The sequence below is a fragment of the Haplochromis burtoni genome, unplaced genomic scaffold, assembly GCF_018398535.1.
Source record: "Haplochromis burtoni strain Fernald_Lab_line unplaced genomic scaffold, NCSU_Asbu1 Contig_55, whole genome shotgun sequence".
In the NCBI taxonomy this organism is placed as follows: Eukaryota; Metazoa; Chordata; class Actinopteri; order Cichliformes; family Cichlidae; genus Haplochromis; species Haplochromis burtoni.
In genome coordinates, this window is record NW_024582416.1 from 57576 (window position 1) to 74516 (window position 16941).

A 16941-nucleotide genomic window follows, 5' to 3' on the forward strand; every position below is an offset into this window, starting at 1 on the left:
TATGTACACACACGTAGACATACATATTTAGTATACACATTCAGTAATATGCATACACTCTTATATTGTACATATATTTATTCATATAATTCTCAGATTTAGCCATTCTTATATTTGCTTGTTCTTATGTTATTGCACACCTCTGTTGCTTGTGAAGCTCGCACACAAGAATTTCACTCACATGTACTGTACCAGTGTACCTGCACATGTGATGTGACAATAAAAGTGATTTGATTAGATTTGAAAACAACCAAAAGAACAGTTTCCCATCAACCCCCTCAGAATCACATGTTTTATTACACTGTTGTTTGTATATTTTATCCGTGGAGGCATGTGGTTGATAATATGATATCTCTAATAATGCTGGTGCTCAGAGTAGGTCAAAAGAATCATGCTGTGCAAACACAGGTGGTTGAGGTGCACCACACACGTCCCAGTGACATGTTTCAGAAAGACTTTCAGCTGAAATGATCTAAACCAGGGGTGTCAAACTCAAATACACAGTGGGCCAAAATTCAAAATGGAACAAAGTCGCGGGCTAACGTTAATATTTATTGGAAAAAAAAAATCTTCCTCCAGATATAAGAATGAATCTTTTCTTATGGACTCAAACAAGTTTAGCTGAAAAACTGAATATGGAACAGCAAAGCTTAATACTAAACAATATATATATTAGCTGTATAATACCAGTAGGTCAGCTCTGATAGTAATTTGGTATGGCTTCGCGGGCCAAATGTAATTAGGCTGCGGGCCAAATTTGGCCCGCGGGCCAGAGTTTGACACCTGTGATCTAAACTAACAGCTCTGTGATAATCACAGTTTTTATATCATCATAGTGAGTCATGCACATTTTATTCCTCTTTTAAATTATTCCACTCTTAAAAGTTTTAATTTATTCATTCATCTTTTTCCTTTTGTGCACTTTTCCATTACTGAGCTTCTTTTTTTCACCTGTTATAGGCTGTGTTTATTGTTTTGGCTACAGTGATTTTCAGATAAGTAAATGATATCTTATCTAACGGTGCCTATAAGAGCTGCCCTGGGGGACCCTGGAGCTGGGCCCGGGCCCGGGCCTCTGGCTCAACCTGATAAGAACCACGGATTTATCACAATGTGTTTTCTTGCACCTGCGTGCAAAAATTTAAACTGTGAAACAGACTTTCCATAGTGATATGCTGCGGTTTGTGGAGGAGAGGCCACTCTCATTCTGACTCTTTTCGACCACAGAGCAGAAAACAACCGCTATGCGGCTGCTGTTCTCGTTTGCCAGCCTTGAATCGCGCTCACCTCTCATGGCGACGTCGATGGGGCTGAGTCCTGCTGCAAACACCTTGACAATCACCTCATTGGGATAGTTGATGATGGGAAAGCTGGCGTTCTTGGTGAACCGTAAGACCTCATTGCTTCCGTATTTATCAATGACCCAGGCGGGCATGACAGTCCTGCACCTGCTGGAGGTGCTGAGCAGCCTGGCGCACCTGGGCAGGGAGCTGTGCACACCTGGAGACTCGCTCAGGTGGAGCAGCACCCTGCTGTGCACCAAACGTCTCAGAGAAGTCATCTTTAGCATCTCACAAATACAACTGGACGCGCAGGCGCATTCAACGTGCGCAGATTAGAGGGTGAAGCTGGTTGAAATCTGCCGCTACCTGCTCTCTCTGTCATGTAAACACACGTGGAAGTCTCACATTCATCTAAACGAAGTGGAAATGCTTAAAATCCTCATGTGGAAACGTCCTTCCGCTCTTCCCTAACACCGGCTGCCTCCTCCGGTGTCTCCGCCAATCAGAGCGCGAGTTACTAAACCGCTGTCGAATCACAGGCAAGCGTGTTAGAGGAAACAAACATGGCGGCTCGCAGAGGCCGTTCGCTGCAGGAAGGTTGTTTGTAAAGTGAAAGGTGCTCCGAGATGCTGAGCCGGACGATAAAGCAGGTCAGTGACGGCAGTGTCTGTGCCGCGCAGCGACTCACCGACACACGAAGTCTTCATCAGACAGACGACGAATCATCGTCATCAGACAGCACGCAGTGACGCGTTAGCAGCCACTAAAACGCGTACAGGTAGCATGAAGGCATAGCTGAGAATAGCGGCGGTTTCATTTTGAGATATGCAACATGTTTATAACGAATGAAGCCCGTTTGTGCCGCTTTGTAATGACGTCTTTATTACATGAGAAAGCTGCAGGAACAACAGACAAGTGGTCAGCGAGCATCATGTTGATGGAGAAGCGCAGAGCACTGTGGATCACAGACAGCAGTGGGGGTCAGAGCACATTTGTGAAGTGAAGGCATGCTATGGTGTATGGTTTGGAGACGATGGCAATAACAAAAAGACAGCTGAAGATGTTTAGATGTTCTCTGGGAGTGAGCAGGATGGCGAAGATTAGATGCGAGTCCATCAGAGGGACTCAGAGTTAGAGGGGAGAGGCTGAGAGGGTTTGGACATCTGCCGAGGAGGGAGAGAGGATATCTTGGAGAAAGGAAGATGAAGATGGAGCTGCAGGCAGGAGGAAAAGCGGAAAACCTCAGACGATGATGGATGTCGTGAAGGACATTTTCAATTCAACTTTATTTGTACAGCAGAAAATCACAACAACAGTTGCCTCAAGCTGCTTTATACTGTAAGGTCGAGACCATACAGTTATACAGAGGAAACAGAAACCCCAACAGTCACATGACACCTGTGAGCAAGCGCTCACCTCCGGCATCTCCAAGCTTAGGGAGGGGCAGCCATCTGCTGTGACTGGTTGGGGTGAGACGCGCTGTGGAAGAGAGCCAGAGATTATTAATAACTCATGGTTAAATTCAGTGAGGTGTAAAAACACATGGTGAGTGAAAAAGCAGAAGAAGAGGAAACACTAACAGATTCTAATTTGTTCATGTAAATGGAGAGTCTGGAGTTCCACAGGGTTCAGTGCTGGGACCAATTCTGTTTACATTATACATGCTTCCCTTAGGCAGTATCATTAGCATACATTCTCACTGCTATGCATCTTTCTCCTATATATCGACTGCAATATATAAGAAACACGGGAGTCTCCGAGTCCATCTGTCCCCCACAGAACAGCAGTCTGCTGTGTCTGCACTGTGTTCTGTCTGCTGTTGAATGTGCAGTCCTGCGTTGATTCTTCTTGCTGCTTCACTGTCATGGTTAAAAAAAGCTTCGATGTAGTTTCTTTGTGATACTGTAATGTTATTAATAAAATGCACGAGTTTGATTCCAGCTCTGCTGTTTCATCGTCGTTTTTCAGGTGTCTTCAGCGCTGCGGGAGGGACGAATCTCTCCGACAGAGCTCTGCAGAAAATGCCTGAATCGCATCAGGAAAACGCAGCACCTGAACGCTTACATCACGGTGACAGAGGAGCGTGCTCTGGAGCAGGCTCAGCAGGCAGAACGCAGACTGCAGCGAGGTGAGGACATCTCGAGCCGAGCTCGATTTGGTTCCGTGTGACTCGGGTGTCACTGCTTGATCTCTTCTACCTTCAGGTGTGCCCAAAGGTCCTCTGGATGGAATCCCGTTTGCTGTCAAGGATAATTTCTGCACGGAGAATATCAGGACCACATGTGCCTCCAGGATGCTTAAAGGTCTGTGTGAAGTGGGTTAATAAAAACAACTTGTTTTTCACTCTATTGCAGCCCAGTACTTATATATCCTGCTTTTCCTGCAGACTACACTCCCCCTTATAACGCCACAGTGGTCCAGAAACTCCTCGACCAGGGGGCAGTTTTAATGGGGAAGACCAACATGGATGAGTTTGCAATGGGGTAACTGAGTTTTTGCAGCATTTTTGATTAAAGTAGAAGAGATGTCAGGACTGAACATTTAAGTGTTGTTAAAATCTGCAACCAAATCCGTTCACACCTACATCAAGTGTTGCAGTCTAAGCGCAGAGTCAGACTAACGAACTGGTCGTCTGTGCGATGGATCGACCACAGTGTGAACAAACTGCAGCAGTTTAATGTTTCTGATGTAGAGGAACAGAAACCAGCACTGGGAGGTTAAACTGGATCTTTGATCTGGAGGAAATGTGACAAAGTGCATTCTGGGTAAACTTTTCAGGCTCATATCAGCATGTGAGATTAGTGGCTGCTCAGAACAAGTTCGAGCAGATGAAAGGTGACCTTTGTGCCTACATGTGATGCCTCCTGGCTCATTTTCTAGTCATTGTGGAGTTACATGTGGATCCTTCTGTCCTGTCGGTCTGTATTGTTGAGCTGTTTGCATCATCAGATTATGAAAAATAAGGGTTTTGGTGGGAAAATCTTCATATCCAACACTAAACTACATACCAGGAAAATTACTGTTTGGGAATTGTCAGAGTCATGAAGCCTGAATGACTGCAAGGCGTCGTGCGTTGTCATGCATGTTGCCCCGCTGGTGTTGTTCAGGTTCTTTGGACATGATTCAAAATGTTCATCCCGGTTCCATCTAAGTTATACTTGCAAACTCCATCTTTGTGTAGCGCTGACTCACAGCATTCTCGTGTGAGGAGGAATCAAAATGTTGTTAAAAAGATAAATTCACTGAACAAACAAAGGTTACAAAAAAAGACTTCTGTAGGCTGCAGTTTTTCTCATATGGATCCGTTTGTTTTCCTCGCAGTGCGGGCAGTACTGATGGTGCTTTCGGCGCCGTAAAGAACCCCTGGGGTTACGCTGCACCCTACAGAGAGCGGACGAAGGCAGACCCGGACTCGGACTGGGTCGTCACTGGAGGCAGTTCAGGTGGAAGCGCCGCAGCTGTGGCCTCGCTCACCAGCTACCTGTGAGGAGACGTGTTCGGGCTCTCGTCTTCAGTAAGACTGTCAGGATCTCCGTGTTTACATGTGATGCTCTTCTTGGCAGAGCTTTGGGTTCAGACACGGGCGGATCCACACGAAACCCCGGGTCATTGTGTGGCGTCGTGGCCCTGAAGCCCACGTATGGTCTGCTGTCCAGACACGGTCTCATCCCCCTCGTTAACTCCATGGACGTCCCGGGCATAATGACACGCAGCGTGAACGATGCGGCCGTCGTCTTAGGTGAGAATCCCCCAGGTGACCCTGGACATCAACACGCAGCAGCTCTATGATTAAGAATGTCTGAATAAGAATGTCTGCCGCTCTAAAGGAAACTGCAGCTGTCTCATTTCGCAGCACATTAACCAAACGGCACGACTCACCTGGGATTATGTTGTCGTGTCGTGCAGGTATCCTCCAAGGCCTCGACGTCAGAGATTCAACAACAGTTCCCGCCCCTTCATCACTAACAGAGCTTCCTGAAGACTTTGATGTTAAGAACATCTGTGTGGGCATCCCTAAGGTGACACTACAAACTACCTCAGCATTACACGCCAACATATTACTTTGCAGGAGTGAATATTGAGGTCAGCACTGAGATGAACCTTAACATGGAAGCTGCTGAGATGATTGCATTGATTGCAAAGGCAGGTAGATGAAAGTCGAGTATGAACAACAAGTTGAGCCGTTGTTCCGTCTCTCCTGTGCTGCACGTCAGGAGTATCACGCCCCGGGCCTCTCCGAGGAGACTCTGGCCCAGTGGAGCAGCGTGGCCGACTTGTTTGAGGAAGCTGGAGCGCGGGTGGAGCGAGTGTCGCTCCCCCATACGCAGTACTCCATCGTGTGCTACCACGTCCTGTGCCACGCCGAGGTGGCGTCCAACATGGCCCGGTTTGACGGCCTGGAATACGGTAATGAATCGTGCTGTGGTGTGTGGGTTTGGCACTTCTTATAGCGGATGTGATGAAGTCTGACTCTGCCAGCAGGCCACCGCAGCCAGATGGACACCTCGACAGAGGTCATGTACGCCTCGAGCAGGCACGAGGGCTTCAACGACGTCGTCAGAGGGAGGATTCTGTCTGGGAACTACTTCCTGCTAAAACGGTGAGACTGAGCCGTCGTGTTTCCGAGCCATGGAGGGATCCTGTGATCCTCTCCATCTCTCGATCTTTTTCTAAAGAATAATTGTGTCCTTTTATTTTCCCTCAGGAACTACCAGCACTACTTTGTGAAGGCTCAGAAAGTTCGCCGGCTCATCGCGAATGACTTCCAGCGCGTGTTCAGCTCTGGTGTCGATGTACTGCTGACGCCCACCACGCTGACGGATGCGGCTTGTTACCACGACTTCACTCAGGAAGATAACCGAACGCGCAGCGCACAGGAAGACGTCTTCACGCAGCCCGCCAACATGGCAGGTAGGCCCTGAAGCTGCATGCAGAGGAAGTGTGGGAGGAGCATTTAAATATGTTGGGGATAAGCACACCATGCACACCTGTAACTGAGGAGCTTAAGAAGCTGCTTCTCGTTTCCCTCCTGCACATGAAGTGAAATGAAACTGGTGTTTTTGAGCTGAAGTGGCGTTCTCTGTTCACTCTGTGACTTAGAAAGAGCATCCAGCTTCTCTCAACTCTCTCTCTCTCTCTGCACACCAGGTCTCCCTGCAGTCTCTGTGCCGACGGCTTTGTCGAGACGGGGCCTTCCCATTGGCCTACAGCTCATAGCTCCCGCTCTCCAAGACCGGAAGCTGCTCAGCGTGGCCCAGTGGATCGAGCAGAGGGTTGGTTTCCCCTCGATCAGTGACTTTGAGGACTCGGGAATGACGAGACGGGAGCAGACGGGAGCTGCGTGAGGAGCTTGAAGCTTCTCCGTTACCTTGACTGTCTGTCACAGCTGACTTTATTTGTCGTGCTAATAAACACATGCATTTGTTCTAAGGTCTTTTTTTTACTCCTCAGCCTTTCAGGACATTCTTAGGATCCATAGGGACGCTCAGTTTAAACAGCTTGGATCTCGTATCTGTATGAGTGGCTGCCTAATATGGCCATGTCTGGTATCTCAAGCCCCTCCCACCTGCTCTTTATATCTTCTATAGCCAATCAGAGGAAAGTTGGCTAACAGCCACACGAGAGTAAAAATAGAGAAGCAATATCTAACTCCTAAGAAACAACGGTTGCCCAGCATGTTGCAAGTAGCTTTGGTGACCAAATGGTTACCCAGAGGCTGAGCGAGCAGCGCCATGAGGCTTTGTTCACACAGCGATCGTCTCCACACAGATGTTGCCCAGTTTGGACCTTCTGCAGTCACTCAGTCACTTCACATCATTTCCATCTAATTTATAAACGGGCAGATTCAAATATACTCACAACTCATTTGTGACGAGTCTCTTTGCCAAAGAGCGCTCAAGCCAACTGGTCGCTAACTGGTTTCTTCTGGTTTCCTGTTTAACAGCGAGGTTGTAGAACCTCTGTGTCACGTTGCAGTCCTGGAGCAACTACATCACGAACCAGGCACAGCCTTCTCCCACGACCCTTTAGTCTGAAGGCAGAGAGACGTGACAAAAGCCAGAGATTAATCTTAACTAACACATAAACACAGAATGACGAGGAAAAGCTCAATGCATCATGGGAATCCTCCCGCAGCATAACTAAGGGAGGATTCAGGGTCACCTGGTCCAGCCCTAACTGTATGCTTCAGCAAAAAGGAAAGTTTGAAGCCTAATCTTAAAAGTAGAGATAGTGTCTGTCTCCTGAATCCAAACTGGAAGCTGGTTCCACAGAAGAGGGGCCTGAAAACTGAAGGCTCTGCCTCCCATTCTACTTTTAAACACTCTAGGAACAACAAGTAGGCCTGCAGAGCGAGAGCGAAGTGCTCTAATAGGGTGATACAAGGTCATTAAGATAAGATGGGGCCTGATTATTTAAGACCTTGTATGTGAGGAGCAGGATTTTGAATTCTGGATTTAACAGGAAGCCAAAACAGGAGAAATCTGCTCTCTCTTTCTAGTCCCTGTCAGGACTCTTGCTGCAGCATTTTTATGGAGTTTTTTGGGACATCCTGATAATAATGATTCATAATAGTTCAGTGTAGCAGTGAGAGAAGTACGTGCAGGCTGTAAGTCTATCGCAGTGTCGTCATAATTCTGTGATGCCACAGATCTCAGACTGCTGTTGTCTCTGTGGCATCAAACAGAGGCTGGTCTTAAAGGGACAGGAGCCAACTACGTCAGTACAAACAGGAAGGAAATTAATAAACAAAGATTTCATAATCAGCCTAGTATGCATGCATGTACTGATCAATGCTCTTCGGGCTCTTTGTGCATCACAAATGACTGTCTCAGAATTACTTAGAGTTTGCACTCAAATGCTGGAATTAACCCAGAGTGAAATCTGTCCCGTCAGCCACTTAGTGCTGGGAGCTGGAGGAGCATCCCCCGTCTTCTTCACCTGATCCTGACCAGTTTTCCTGGAGTTCTTTGGTGATTGTTAGACATAATGAATCCAGACACTGTAATTCTACATCAGTGCACTTCTATTACATCCAGATCTGGTAGTTTTCTACCTTAGATGTGTGATGAGTTATGTTACTTTTAGTGTTTCTGAGAATAAGAAGAAGCAGTTTACACGTTTATCTCATGACACTGCAGCAGAAACACTGATAATATAATTCTCTGTTGTCATGCCTATCTTTATCGTTGCCTTTATCGCAGCTATATGCAAATGTGTGTGCATGTGAAGTTTTTTGTGGGGAGATAAGGTTTCATAAATCTTCCGTATCAGCTGACAGAAGCAGCAACACATTGACTCTGCGCTGGTTTAAAGGTGCCGTGTTTACCTCAGCAGGCCACAATAAGACAGTTAAGAAAAGGATGACGAGTTCTGTTTGAGGTTTTGGCCTCTGTTCACAAACAGGGTCCTGATCTTTAAAGCAGTCTTTATAAGGCCGGACAGATCTGGGCTCTGACTGCTCTCACAGTGTACGCTGATTATATTAGCAAAGTCGGTTTTATTTATATAACACTCGTCATTACATGAAAACTCAATGTGCTTACTGCAGTTCGAGGATCTGTGAGATCAGGGAGGAAGTATTTGAAAGGTAACTTAATTATAAGATCATTAAAATGTCAAACTGTTCATCAAACAAGGTCTGTGATACATGAAAACTTCACTTCAAGTTGCAGTTATGAAACATCAACAATATTTCAGACGGTCACATGTTCTTGGGAATATCGAGACGATGCGTCTCCGTTTTCCTTACTTCAGATTAATATTAATTTTTACCTGAATTGTCTCATTACAAATATCCACATGAACTTTCAGGAGTGCAAAACACATTTAAGCTCAACGAATCAAGTGTCAGAGTCTAAAGCCTGAACCTTTGTTCATCTTCCTGCTGTGGCTGCCTCTGACAGCTGGAACAAATAATGGCAGGGTCTGCACCCAGCAACATGTTGATCGTGTTGGAGCTATTTGTTCTTTATTTTTATTATTTTGAAATTTGTAAAAGTTCGTTGTTAGTTTACTTATATTTTGGGGATTATTTACAAGTTTTATTTGTAGGTCATTATTTGTTTAAATGCTTTGTTTGTTTGGCGTTTACCTTGTTAAGTCAGTCATTAAGCGCTGTAGGGCCATGTTTTCTATAAATAAAGAGGCTGGTATAGGACCAGCATGCACTGGGGGGGGGTTGATCTTGTTATTGCCAAACTGGATGAATAAACCATAAAAACGCAACTTTTACGTTTGGACCGTGGACTTCTTTTGCCTGCGTACAAAATATGATCTCAGTGCAGCAGGGGCTTGTTGATTTTAATTGTGGGATGTTTGGTTTGTCAAACAAAAGAAATTGTCACTACAGATAGTATGAAGGTAAAAATGCGCCATTGTTTCTCACGTTGTCCCCTGCAGACGTGAGGATTTATTTGACCCCTCCCACCTGCCCGACTCTTTCTATGGCTCCTCATCTGATCCCGGTCTTCATTACAAAGTCGCCCACATGAGGAGGACGTGCAAGCGAAGAGCAGAGGAGTGGTTCCTGTTATGCTTGATAATAGCATGCAGGCGCCGGTCTGCAGCTGTCAGACTGAAAGCTGATGTGTAAAAGGCTTTGAAAGCTTTTTTTCACGCCACACAAACATTGTGTTTTCCTGGACTCGTGTCACATGTCAGGATGTAAACAACAGTCTGCTGCACTCTTCACAGCTCAGCCTCTGCTGTCACGAGCTGCTCGTTCTTCAGCTGAGAGCTTATTTCTGAATCCAAACATCACCGGGGTGCTTTAGTTTTATTGCTAACATGCTAACATGTCTGTGACCAGGCTGGATCATGAAGTCTCGTCTTTTTATTTTCTGATTCGTATAGTTGCCTCCTTTGGTCACTGTTAGAGTCAGAGACACTAAATCAGTCTTCCTCAGTAGGAACCACTTCAGACTTCAACTCTGTGCTGGTTTGACCCAGGCTGTGTTTACCTCATCTAACCAGTGGTGATATCACAATGGTGACATCCATCTTTGACATACAGTCTGTCAAAGGTTCTTCTTGCCTGTGATTTGTCCATTAGATCTGATTCCACATTCATGTTTCCCTGTGGGTCCAAAGCAGCAGCTCTGAAGTGCTGGAGATCGATGTCACTCCATCATCGCACCAGTTTCCCAGCAGGACGCTCGCTTCACCCGACAGCTCTGAGGGGGAAGTGAAACGAAAAGCTGATGTTGTTCTCATGCGAAGGCCGTATCACTGAGAACACTTCCCATTAAGATGTCATCATCTGCTCCAAGACTTCACAGCATAACCTGAAATGTTTTCCTCTGTTAGTCCAGACTGAAATATCCCAACGTGTGTCGTCTTCATGAGTTTCAGAGACTGCAAGAAATCCTAACGGGTAGCACAGATACTTTCTGCATTATTAACATCCTTTATTTAATGCAGATTTTCAACATGTTTACAAGAGTACGACTGGAAATGGAAAAAACAAAAACAATCCTCACTTCAGCCACTGCAGTGTTAACACACTGTAAACGTGTTATTCACACTGTGACAAACTACAACAGAAACGAGGTGAGTGAGAGGAAAAGCTGACTTTTATGCAGAGTAAGCAGTGAAGATGTGAACAGAGTGCGTGGGCCTGCGAGGATGAAGCAGCCAGTCTCAAAATAATGCTGCGCATTTCCTTTACCGTTTGAAACTGCTGCTGCTTTCTGCAGGTTTCCTCTTCCTCTGCAAAGATGTTCTGAAACATAACGGCCCCTAACTCCTGCTGTTCACCTGATGCTGGTGGATTTAAAAAAATTTTAAAAAGATGATAAACTTGTCTTGAAGCTTGTGTTTCAGCTGGTACAGTGGGGCAAAAAAGTATTTAGTCAGCCACCGATTGTGCAAGTTCCCCCACTAAAATGATGACAGAGGTCAGTAATTTGCACCAGAGGTACACTTCAACTGTGAGAGACAGAATGTGAAAAAAAAATCCATGAATCCACATGGTAGGATTTGTAAAGAATTTATTCGTAAATTAGGGTGGAAAATAAGTATTTGGTCACCTCAAACAAGGAAAATCTCTGGCTCTCACAGACCTGTAACGTCTTCTGTAAGAAGCTTTTCTGTCCCCCACTCGTTACCTGTATGAATGGCACCTGTTTGAACTCATCATCTGTATAAAAGACACCTGTCCACAGCCTCAAACAGTCAGACTCCAAACTCCGCCATGGCCAAGACCAAAGAGCTTTCGAAGGACACCAGGAAAAGTATTGTAGACCTGCACCAGACTGGGAAGAGTGAATCTACAATAGGCAAGCAGCTTGGTGTGAAAAAATCAACTGTGGGAGCAATCATCAGAAAATGGAAGACATACAAGACCACTGATAATCTCCCTCGATCTGGGGCTCCACGCAAGATCTCATCCCGTGGGGTCAAAATGATCATGAGAACGGTGAGCAAAGATCCCAGAACCACACGGGGGGACCTGGTGAATGACCTGCAGAGAGCTGGGACCAAAGTAACAAAGGTCACCATCAGTAACACACTACAACGGCAGGGAATCAAATCCCGCAGTGCCAGACGTGTTCCGCTGCTGAAGCCAGTGCATGTCCAGGCCCGTCTGAAGTTTGCCAGAGAGCACATGGATGATACAGCAGAGGATTGGGAGAATGTCATGTGGTCAGATGAAACCAAAGTAGAACTTTTTGGTATAAACTCAACTCGTCGTGTTTGGAGGAAGAAGAATACTGAGTTGCATCCCAAGAACACCATACCTACTGTGAAGCATGGGGGTGGAAACATCATGCTATGGGGCTGTTTTTCTGCCAAGGGGACAGGACGACTGATCCGTGTTAAGGACAGAATGAATGGGGCCATGTATCGTGAGATTTTGAGCCAAAACCTCCTTCCATCAGTGAGAACTTTGAAGATGAAACGAGGCTGGGTCTTCCAACATGACAATGATCCAAAACACACCGCCCGGGCAACAAAGGAGTGGCTCCGTAAGAAGCATTTGAAAGTCCTGGAGTGGCCTAGCCAGTCTCCAGACCTCAACCCCATAGAAAATCTGTGGCGGGAGTTGAAAGTCCGTGTTGCTCGGCGACAGCCCCAAAACATCACTGCTCTCGAGAAGATCTGCATGGAGGAATGGGCCAAAATACCAGCTACTGTGTGTGCAAACCTGGTAAAGACCTATAGTAAACGTTTGACCTCTGTTATTGCCAACAAAGGTTATGTTACAAAGTATTGAGTTGTATTTTTGTTATTGACCAAATACTTATTTTCCACCCTGATTTACGAATAAATTCTTTACAAATCCTACCATGTGGATTCATGGATTTTTTTTTCACATTCTGTCTCTCACAGTTGAAGTGTACCTCTGGTGCAAATTACTGACCTCTGTCATCATTTTAGGTGGGGGAACTTGCACAATCGGTGGCTGACTAAATACTTTTTTGCCCCACTGTATCTGTGTCTGTGTGATGAAGCCCTGCAGTCTATGGATGCAGCCGGGTATCCAAGCTAGCTGAGGACTCAACTGTCCAAAAACATCCAACACAGCATGAGCCAAACTATCAGTGCTTCAAAATGCAGAGGTTATACACCGACTGGAGATGTCAGGGTAACTAGCTCCATCTTTTACATACAGTCTATGCTTTAACCAGTGTTAATGCATCCCAACTCGCTGTCACTCAGCTGGTGTGTGCATACTGGGTTGAGCCCTGAGTTCTGTTATTTACCTGAAGGAGTCCTTAAAGCAAATGTGTGATGCACACATTAAGGTTTTGTGATTGTGTGAAAGAGAGGAAATGAAATGAGGATGTGTGAGAGGATGCATTTGCATGCATTAATGCTTAAACCTCTGGGAATCTGAGATCACTGTAGTAAGTCCCTGTAGTACAACAGAAATACTACAAACAACAAATGTTTCATCTCGAGCGGTGAAATCAATTAAAATCATACATGCTGGTTTCTGTTGTCTTTGTACCTTATCTTCCATTTTTCTACAGGATGTGGTGACGGGCTCAATCAGCCTCCTTGTCATGGTGCTGCATGCCCAGTTGTTTCCAAGAGTACAGTATGTTTTTAATGATATGGTTCTACACATCATAAAATTATTAAAATCATCGTTCTGCCTCTGCTGAAGTGTGACGGAGGCGCCGTTTCTGTTCCTCAGTTTGAAGGAATCTGCATGCTCTTAACTAATGAGGCATGAGCTTAAAACCGCACATAACAGTCAATACGATCCTTTAAGGTGATAAACATTACACCGAGACTAGCTTCCTTTGTGCTGTTGCTTTGCACTGTTGCACTGAGCAAATGGGGTTAAAATATGCTGAAGACGACTGAAAACGTCAATGAAACCAGGTTGGAACATGCAAGACCAGAGCTCTGCTCTCTGCATTTAACCCTACTCGGGTACAACGAGCGGAGGGCGGCTCCACAGAAGAACAAAGACTATAAAAAAGACAAGAAAACTTCATCACCCACTGGTTTCTGGGTTTTCATTTTAAACCTCCAACAACTGTGACCACGTTTGGATGGAGCGCTAAGTTATCTTTACTCCAAAACTGGAGTATAGTTAAGCAAACAGCAAGCATAATAATAATAATAATAATAATAATAATAATAATAATAATTATCATTATTATTATTATTATCATTATTATTATTATTATTATTATTATGACGACCTCATAAAAAAGCTTCCAACAGCACAAACAGTCCAGAGGTCCACTTCAGGTCAAGCCTAGCAGACAGCTAGCAACTACAGCTGCCTGTGTCACCAACCACCATCAGACAAAGAAGCCACGCCCCCAATAATGCAAACTTTAAGCTTCAATATAATTTAAAAAAGGTGAGTTATGAGTCATTCTCCACCTATACAGTTGTTATGAAGGGGGAATTTTTATAGAGACCAAACCTGGTTTTATAGCAAGATTTCAATCGATTGTGGGGAAATAAAGTTAATCAGAGAGATCCAAGGGAAAAAAAACAACTAAGAAAAACAGGATTTACCAACCAGACACTGACAGAGTACAGATACTTTTAATGCACCGCCATCAAGTCAAGAGCAGGATGTAAGTCAGGGGAAGAGGAAACCAGCACGAGTCTCAAACATACACACAGTATTATTTCACTGAAGGTTACGTCATCCTCACAGTCACACACACTCACGTCTTCATCACTTAGCATGCACGGATGTCATCTTCTTCTCACTCAGCCTGTTTGTGTTGTCATTTGGCACTTTATCCACCGCAGCCAAGTGTGAAGAGCATGTGTACAGTATTGGCACAGACATGAATGTGGAATTAGATTTATGAGATAAAACTGGTTCAGAGTGCACGAAGCATGAAATAAGCAGGGCCTTCAAAACTCACTCGTTTTGTTACATTCAGCTGCTTATTAACACAAACGTCAAAACAGCCAATCACATGGCAGCATTCAGGCAAGGGGATATGGCAAAGAAGCCTTGCTGAAGGTCAAACAGAGCATCAGAATGAGGAACAAAGGGATCTGCTGGGATGTTTAGGCACCACGACCTCTGAAGTTCACAGAGTGAGACACTGCATGAGCAGCAGTTCTCCGTTGATGCCAGAGGTCAGAGGTCAGAATGACAGACTACTCTGAGTTGACAGGAAGGCAACAAGCTCAAATATCTACTCGGTATAACCACGGCCACAACAGGTGGAACCTTGGAGCAGATGGGTTGCAGCAGCAGAAGACCACACCAGGTGCTCCTCCTGTCGGCTAAGACCAGGAGCCCGAGGCAGATGGTTTAAAAGAGAAGTGAAAGAAGCCATCACCCAAAACTTGGCTGATTGGGACACACACCCGTTTTCACACCTTGGCTTTGTGATTAAGTAGAAGATCAACGGGGTCCAAATCTGGGACTCTTCACTATTTGACCCAGGAACTGAAGAAGTCCAGATGATTTTCTCTCCAAGCTCTTTAGACCCTGCTCCGTAACCTGACCGCTCAGCAGAAATGTGTCTACGTCTTAGAGACGGTCCCCAGATCATCCAGAAACACAAGCTGCTGCACCTGAAGAAAGTGGCTTTATGGAGGAAAGATCCTGACCTGAAGTGAGCTGCACGTCACGTGATCGGACGCGAGTGCAAATCCAGTGAAGCGAACCTCCTATTGAATAAAAGAGGTCATATAGAAACTGAAAAAAGCATAGAAAAAATAACATTTAAAAAATAAAAACCCCAAAACAGACAATTACAGATACATCCTGCTCGTGTGCACGTTATAAATAAGTGAGGGGAAGAGGAGACCAGCACGAGTCTCAAACATACACAGTATTATTTCACTGGAGGTTACGTCATCCTCACAGGCACACACACACTCATCTCTTCATCACTTAGCATGCACGGATGTCATCCTCTCACTCCGCTTGTTTGTGTGTCGTTCGGCACTTTACTCACCGCAGCCAAGTGTGAAGAGCATGTGTACAGTATCGGCACTGCATACACTAAACTGAGGATTGGTTTCCATTTCCAGTCCGGCCCGCATTCAAAAAGGTCGCTGTGTCTGTGCACATGTTATTTTTTGGAAGTCACTGAGAGTCTCAAAGCATGATGAGATACTTGAGTCTGCACTAACAGAGCAAACCACTGCACTCTTCAGCCTTCACATGAGAACAACAGCAGCTTCTCCGAGCTCAGAGCTTCCAGGTGAAACCACAGCTATGGAGGAGGGACCTCCGTATCCAGCATGTCAGAGCTGTTATTGATGAGCAGCAGAGTCTGAGCTCGTGTTTTAGACCCAGACATGAATGTGGGATTAGATCTAACAGATACAATTGGTTCCGAGTGCACGAAACATGAAGCAACCAAGGCCTTCAAAGCCTATTCAGCCGCCCATCCTCAAACAGGGCGTCCTTTGAAGGCGGCAGGTGGAGGAGGAAGGGCATCAGTTCTTCACTCAGTCTCGGTCAATTACTTCTATTTGTCTTGACCTCACAGCCCTTTGTGTTCACAACATTGAGTCAGAGGGGTGATGTGGTTTCTGCTCGTCAACGGAAGGGAGAATTTTTCACGTGTTTCAGATTTTTTCAAACTTGTTTTCCCATCAAAGCAAACGAAAGTAATTTATTTTTCATCTTATTTTCAATGGTGCAGGTTTTCTTCAACCAGCCCGTCTTCAAAAAGTAGTGACGTCACTACTTTGAAGACGGGCTGGTTTGTCTTTTTATTATTATTATTATTATTATTATTATTATTATTATTATTATTTTTTTTTTTTTTTTTTTTTAAGACAAATGGGCCGTACGGAAGAGCGCACAGAGCTGGAGCTCAGCCTGCTGGGACGGTCTGTTGGCACGGAACTCTCACAGCAGCCAGATTATGTCAGATACAGTAAGTAAACGCGCTCCAGCAGCACAATCACGGCCCACGGGTTCCGTTCAGCCGCTTGGATCAGCCAATTAAAAAAGAAAAAGAAACGTAAGCATGTGTGACGGTGCATGCAGAAAGAGCGCAAAGAAATCCATGAAATTACAGCACAGAGGATTTAAGGGGGGGGGGGGGGGGGTGTTTCCCCACTTTATTTATTTATTCTTTTTAAATAAAAACATCCATGAATTTTAGCTTTTAAGGCAACGTCCGTTACAAGCTGATAACGTGCATGCAGAACTTCCGACAGAAACTCCGTTTTATGCTCCTGTTTAACCTGTAAAAACAGGATT

At 45.2% G+C, this 16941-nt stretch overlaps 1 protein-coding gene and 1 long non-coding RNA gene across 3 annotated transcripts; one reads left to right on the forward strand and one right to left on the reverse strand.

Annotated features, from left to right (window-relative positions):
• Positions 1–1824: 1824 nt before the first annotated feature.
• On the forward strand, positions 1825–6745 carry qrsl1 (glutaminyl-tRNA amidotransferase subunit QRSL1). Of its 2 annotated transcripts, none has more exons than XM_005922399.3 (11): positions 1825–1933; positions 3252–3411; positions 3488–3586; positions 3670–3766; positions 4605–4766; positions 4847–5022; positions 5190–5302; positions 5498–5690; positions 5766–5883; positions 5989–6194; positions 6432–6745. In XM_005922399.3, the coding sequence occupies exons 1-11, from the start codon at positions 1910–1912 to the stop codon at positions 6626–6628; spliced, it is 1545 nt and encodes a 514-aa protein (XP_005922461.1). In that variant the 5' UTR covers positions 1825–1909; the 3' UTR covers positions 6629–6745. The 2 variants fall into 2 exon arrangements, with proteins under 2 accessions (XP_005922461.1, XP_005922462.1); XM_005922400.3 differs by lacking the exon at positions 1825–1933 and adding an exon at positions 2723–2828.
• LOC121814528 lies at positions 1932–16456 on the reverse strand. The gene is made up of 3 exons (XR_006054396.1): positions 14506–16456; positions 7143–7314; positions 1932–2762 (listed from the first exon to the last, which is right to left on the reverse strand). It is a non-coding gene; the product is annotated as an uncharacterized LOC121814528 (long non-coding RNA).
• Positions 16457–16941: the final 485 nt, after the last annotated feature.